This window comes from Geospiza fortis, unplaced genomic scaffold (genome assembly GCF_000277835.1).
Source record: "Geospiza fortis unplaced genomic scaffold, GeoFor_1.0 scaffold662, whole genome shotgun sequence".
In the NCBI taxonomy this organism is placed as follows: domain Eukaryota; kingdom Metazoa; phylum Chordata; class Aves; order Passeriformes; family Thraupidae; genus Geospiza; species Geospiza fortis.
Genome location: NW_005054450.1, coordinates 131564 through 138335, shown reverse-complemented (window position 1 = coordinate 138335; position 6772 = coordinate 131564). Strand labels below are relative to the sequence as shown.

Below are 6772 nucleotides of genomic sequence, written 5' to 3'. Positions count from 1 at the left end.
TATAATTTTTATAGAATTTATTGAAATTATTTATTAAAAGGGTAATTTTAGATTATTAAAGCATTTACAGCATGGTATAACTAACACTGATAGGCCAAGAAACACTTATAACACAATATAATTAAGAAATTAGTAATAAAATTATTATGTATTATAATTTAGAAATTAGTATAACTAAGAAATTAAGAAAATAGTTAACTTCTGATTGTGATGGTGTGAATTATAACATCTGTATTGTCTCACCCTTCACATGAGACTGAAAATGGAATAAAAGTTTTTCAAACACCTCTCAGTTACCCCATTTCTAAATAAAAAAACCCAAACCCTAATCCAACATCCTTACTCTGTGAAGAGAGCCTAATGTAGGATTTAAATTGAAATTTTAAAAAATAAAAAGCCAGGAAAATCAGGAAAATCCTGAATTTGAGCAGGATAACTTCCCCTAATATGAAGCCCAGACCCACCCACTAAACTGAAAAATGGAAAATTGAAACCCTGAGGCTTCAGCGGGCGAAGTGCCCCCACCTGCAGCACGTAGTCCAGGGCCAGGTGCCTGAAGCATTTCCTGGTGATGCTCAGGGTGCCCGAGGCCTCCTCCACCTCGTGCGGCTTGTGCCGCGGCGCCTGCGCGTTCTTCACCAGAGAGATCTCCATGTCCTCCCGCACCTTGTCAAACTGCTTCTTGGTCTCCTTGAACTTCCTCACGTCACTGGGGCCACACATGGGGAGAAATCAGGGTTCGAAAGTGAGAATAAAACGTGGGCGCCAGCAGGATCCCAGCTCAGCCCAGCGCGTCCATTCCAGCTTCAGCCAAGTCCTTCTTTAGACATCCTTTAGAACTTTGAGGTGTTCATCCTGCAGGATCAGCCCTTCAGGATCTGGTTTTTCAGAGGAGTTCATCCTGCAGGATCAGCCTTGCAGATGGGTTTTGGGATGGGTTTGGCCTGCAGGGATCTGAACTTTGGGATGGGTTTTGCCTGGAGATCAGCCCTGCAGATGGATTTTGGGATGGGTTTATCCTGCAGGATCAGCCCTGCAGGATCTGAACTTTGGGATGAGTTTATCCTGCAGGATCAGCCCTGCAGATTTTGGGACGTGTTGTCCTGCAGGATCAGCCCTGCAGATGGGTTTTGGGATGGGTTTATCCTGCAGGATCAGCCCTGCAGAGAGGTTCTGGTTCTGCTCCCTGCATTCCCAGGACAGGAGGAATGGGAAGCTCAGGAAGCTGAAAATCAAAGGGAAAAGACAAAGACTAAACAAACACTCACTCTTTGACAAAATTGTGCAGCTGCTGCCGGACCGATCTCTGGGCCTGGTCAAACAGGATCTGGAAGAGAGAAGAGGGGAAAAAATATCAATTATTTTGAAAAAGGGGGAAAAATCTGCCCCAAAAAGGTTTTCTACCAGCCAAAATCCTCCTCAGGGCCCTGCGTGTCCTCCCTCTGCTGCCCAGAAGGAAGGAAAAAAATTCTGGAGTGTAAGATTTTGGTGAATTCTCTTCCTTTTATTTGTCCCCCTTGCAGGACCTCTCTTTGTGGCAAACGCAGGGGACATCAGCACCCAAGGGGAGAGGCGGAGGCAGCTCCTTACCATGTGGTAATTGATCATTTCCTGTAGGCTGTCCCCAAATTTATCCAGGCACTCCTGAAAAAAAAAAACCACAACAATAAAAAGAAAATACAACAATAAAAAGAAAATACAATACATGGACAGGGGAAAATCCCATCCCAGGAAAGGACAGGGATAAAATCCCACAAAATAATTCCATAAAATACAATACAGTACAATAAAATACAATACAATAAAAAGGAAATAAAATACAATAAAAAAATAAAATAACATAAAATGAAATAAAAATTAAATAAAATAAATAGATAAAGAATTAAAAATAAAATACAAATAAATAAGGTGAAGGGACCTGGCAGTGAAGAGAAGCAGCTGCCCCTCATTGCCAGGGCTGGGGGGAGGCTCGGGAAGGCTCTGAGGAGCCCCTGGTCCTTGCCAGGGAGGGTTTTGAGCCCTTGGAGCCTTTCCTTGGCAGGGCAGAACTGAGCTCCACGTGCGCAGCTCTGCGTGGGCTGCTCACCTCCCAAATCCCTGCTGCTCACTGACCTACATTGCCGAGCCTGCATCTCACCTCCAGAGCTCCACTTGAGTGGATCTCACCCTGACCTCCCAGCAAAGCCCATTTTAAATGGATCTCACCTGACCTTTCACCCAATCTCACTTTAAATGGATCTCACCCTGACCTCCCAGCAAATCCTATTTTAAATGGATCTCTGACCTCCCAGCCTGGTATTATCAGATTCTCTGCATCCCTCCAAACACAAATCTCATTTTGAGTGGATCTCACTCTGATTTCCCACCAAATCTCATTTTCAGTGGCTGCTTAAGCAGCGTGAGGGGCTTGGATTTGCGATCCATTCCCAGCGGCAGGGATCTTCCCCCTGAGACAGGAACAGGGATCTGAGCACCCCCAGCCCCCCCCAGTCAGGAATTTGAGCACCCCCAGGCTCACCGAGATCATCTGGTCCTTCCTGCACTGCTGGGACAGGTCCCTCACGCCGCTGACGAAATGTTTGTTGGTGGTGATGTAAACCTTGCCAGCCTCCAGCATGCCACTGCACAGCTTCACCAGCTGGGGACACACACACAGGGCCATGGGGACACACATGGGGACACAGGGACAGGGCGACACACATGGGGACATGGATATGGGGACACACACAGGGCCATGGGGACACACAAGGGGACAGGGACATGGGAACATGAGGACACACACGGAGACATGGACATGGGGACAGGGACATGGGCACGGGGGCACACATGGGGACATGGAGACATGGATATGGGGACACAAATGGGGACAGGGACATGGGGACAAGGGGACACACAGACATGAGCTCAGCACAGGCTTTAGACCAGCCTGGCTCTGTCCCACACCCAGCCCAGAGCTTTGGGACCGGTGCCCTTCCCGTCCCTGCTGTGCTGGGAACTGTCACGGGTGGGACAGGGGGAAATCCCACCCTGGGACAGGGACAAAATCCCACCCAAGAAAGGACACGGGTAAAATCCCAGCCCAGGACAGGACAAGGGGAAAATCCAACCCAGAAAATGGCAGGGATAAAATCCCAGCCCAGGTTAGGACAGGGATACAAATCCCAGCCCAGGACAGGGATGAAATCCCAAGCTGGGACAGGACAGCCTGTCCCAGGAGGAGCTGGACTGGAGCTCTTATCCCAGCTCAGAGGAGTCCTGGGGACAAGCCTGAGGTGCTAAACATCAACTTATGAGCTGGAAAAGGGCTCAGATTTTGGGGGGCACCTGGAGAGACCCCATTTCTGAGCAGGGGATCCAGCAGTCCCCCTCAGACCACAATCTGCCCTCACCTTGTCGAGCTTGGCCTCGATCTCCACCACATCCGTTTCCACCTCATCGATGGTTGCCCTGCAACAGAGCAGCGAGGAGGAATTGTTAATTAGCAGCAAGGAATCGTTAATTGGCAGCTAGTGATGATTGGGTAGGAGGCCAGGAAGGGGTGAGGGAGGATCAGAGGGGCTGAGGGACTCATTATTCCCACTGGGATGCCAGCGCTAAATCCCTCAGGAATGAATTTCAGAGCTGGAAAAAGAGATGGAGATGATCCAGATGATCCCAGGGCTGGGAAGACACCCCCAGCAAATTCATTTAGTGGCATTGTTCTGTTAATTAGCAGTGGTGCTAATTGACACAGGGATAACCATTGTTCCATCCAGCCCCACCAGGCACCAATTCCTCATTCCAGCACCACCAAATCCCATTTCCAGGCTGTCTGAAGTGCTGAATTATGACCTTTAAAGCTCAGGAACCACCCCTGAAACCCACACAGAGCAGCCCCTGGGCCTCTGAACACCAAAAAGCTCCTCCACACACGCGGGGCTGCGCTTGGATAGGGATGAATCCGCTCCAGGATTTTGGGATCGGCTCCTTTTCCACGCCAGCAGGCAGATGTGACAGCGAGGAGCTGCCACAGCCCAGCTGCAGAGGTCACCAGGCCTCCCTTGTGACCTCAGCCACTCGCAGGAGGCATTCCCAGACTCAGGAATGTGCTCCTGGAATGAATTTTGGGAGGGCAGAGAGCAGCAAACCCTGCAGAGCTGAGGGTGTTCCCTGGCAGAGCACTCAGGGGTTGGTTTCTTTAACCACACACCTGGGAATGAGGTCAAACCTCACACCGCCACGGGTTTGGAATCCTAATTTTAGTCAGGGAGCTTCTTAGGTGTGTAGGATCAAGGTTTTTAAAGTTGGTTCATGAAATATTGCACTCAAATTTGGAAAAATCCCAGCCCTGAGCAGCAGGGACGGGATTTGGAGGGACACAAACTCGTCCTGCTCTCAGGAAAAGGACAGGACAATCCAAAGGGAACAGCAAAATTCCTGCAGGAACCATCAGGACTTCTGTCTGAAGCTCTGGGTGTCTTGATCCTAGGAATAATCTCCAGTAAAAAAAAATGCTGGGTTGTCCTTTTTTTCCTTCCTAAACTCCCTCCAAACCCCCTGGAAAATGAAATCCAGGCTGGAGCTCCGTGCCCAGGGCTCTGCCCACCACCAGCCCTTGGAAAACATGAAAAACACAGCCAAAAAACAACAGCAAAAAAGGAGCATTTCCATGGAATAACAAACCAAAGAAATATAAAATAAAGAAACAGCAGCTCTCCCACTCTGCTCTGCCTCCCACACACACAAACAGCAGCGTGGCTGTGCCGGGGGCAAAGCTTTGGAAAGAAAAGGAATCGTTAAAAAGGCTCTTTTCAGGTTTTTTCCCCCGTTTCAGCTATTTTTGGTGCCTGGGTTTGGGGCTCGTGTGCCTTCATGCATCTGCTGCCAGATCCAATTGTTCCACTCGGTTTCCTCGTGCTGCTGATAGCTGCGCACAAAAAGCAGCTGGAAAAGAGGGAAGAGCTGGATTTCCTGGGAAACATTTTCTTTCCAGGGAAGCAGGAGCAGCCATTGTGGAATCTGCAATCAAGGCAGCAGATTTCCTGTCTGTAATTTAATATAATTCTATCATTTATTCATTTATATTCTTGATTCATCTATTCTATGATTTATTCATCTATAATTTACTGCCTATTTTTATCCCAGCCCATGGATAAATTTGGGCTCTGTGGAGGAGGGAGATGTTTTTGGGGCTGGGGCAAAAAACTGGAGCTTTTTATTTGGTATGGGCTTGATGGAAAAGGTTCCAAAGGGTTTGAAAGCACGGGCAGAGATCCCAGGGGTTTATTTGGCTCTAAAGGAGATCCAGGAAGCAAAGCAAATTACATTTATCCATCATTTTTCAGGTACTTTTGTATCCCAAGGAAACTCCTGGGGAGACGAACTCTGAGATAAGCTGGGAGTGGAAAGCAAAAAGATCCCAAATTCAACCCCAAATCCTCCCCCACACCTGGTCCTGCCGCTCAGGGATTTTTCTTTCTGCATCTCAGGGCCTGATCAACACCTGACCTCCCACGCTTCAAGGGCACACCATGCCCAAGTCCATCCCTGGGGCTTTTGGGGTTAAAAGTTTGTTTTTCCTGCTCACTGATGCAGTTCCAGAGAATTAGGGTTTTTGAAGGTTAAAAATATTATTTTCCTGCTCACTGAAGGAATTCCACAGCACTGGATTTTTCGGGGTTAAAATGTCCTTTTCTTGCTCACTGGTGAAATTTCAGAGCACTGGGTTTTTGAGGTTTGAAATTTTATTTTTCCTGCTCACTGATGCAGTTCCAGAGCACTGGATTTTTGGGGTTAAAATGTCCTTTTCTTGCTCACTGGTGAAATTTCAGAGCACTGGGTTTTTGAGGTTTGAAATTTTATTTTTCCTGCTCACTGATGCAGTTCCAGAGCACTGGATTTTTGGGGTTAAAATGTCCTTTTCCTGCTGGCTGGTGGAATTGCAGATCCCACCGATGCTGCTTCCCTTGAGGAATCCCGGTTTCACTGCTGACAGGCGGAGGCTGCGCCAGCTCCACTCCCAGATTTCCATCCTCCCACCGCTCCCAGCAGTCAGAGATGAAAGGCAGAGTTACACAAGCAGCCTGGGGACCTGGGATGACTCCTCAGGGATGAGGAAATGCCACCTCAGCACCGTTCCAAGGAATCTGGGAATGGGAATCCAGATCTGCTCCTCACAATTCCCACCCCATTCCCATTCCCATCCCATCCTATAAATCCCATCCCCATTCCCATTTCCATCCCATCCTAATCCCATTCCACCCCATCCCCATTCCCGTTCCAATCCCATTTGTGCCTCCTGAGAAAATCTCAGCGACTCTCAGCCTCTCCCAGCTGCAGGAACCCAACTCAGACAAGAACTGAACCTTTTCACCCCAAAAAATAAAAATAAGGTGATGTCCCGATGCTGCTCCATCCTGGAGGAATCTGGCAGTGGGAATCCATTCCCATTTCCAACCCATGGATCCCATCCCATGGATCCCATCCCATTCTCATCCCTATTCCCGTTCCCATCCCATGGATCCCACCCCATCCCATTTGTGCCTCCTGAACAAACCCCAGCCACGCTCAGCCCAGCCAAAAACTGAATCTTTTCACCCCAAAATGAATATTTGAATAATTTGAATCAAACTCGTCCCCAGGGCTGGCCAAGAACTGAATCTTTTCACCCCAAAAAGCTCTGAATGAAGCTCTGTCCCAGAACTGGCCAAGAACTGAATCTTTTCACCCCAAAAAGCTCTGAATGAAGCTCTGTCCCAGAACTGGCCAAGAACTGAATCTTTTCACCCCAAAA

The 6772-nt window shown here is 48.4% G+C and overlaps 1 protein-coding gene across 1 annotated transcript in view; it reads right to left on the bottom strand.

Annotated features, from left to right (window-relative positions):
• Nucleotides 1-6772, bottom strand: part of ACAP3 (ArfGAP with coiled-coil, ankyrin repeat and PH domains 3) — a 35898-nt gene that overhangs the window by 12090 nt on the left and 17036 nt on the right. Inside the window, exons 2-6 of the mRNA XM_031062538.1 lie at nucleotides 3390-3506; nucleotides 2519-2638; nucleotides 1591-1644; nucleotides 1269-1327; nucleotides 526-709 (exon numbers count right to left, since the gene is read on the bottom strand). Of these exons, the coding sequence (XP_030918398.1) occupies nucleotides 526-709; nucleotides 1269-1327; nucleotides 1591-1644; nucleotides 2519-2638; nucleotides 3390-3506 (534 nt within the window). The remainder of the gene's footprint in view (nucleotides 1-525; nucleotides 710-1268; nucleotides 1328-1590; nucleotides 1645-2518; nucleotides 2639-3389; nucleotides 3507-6772) is intronic.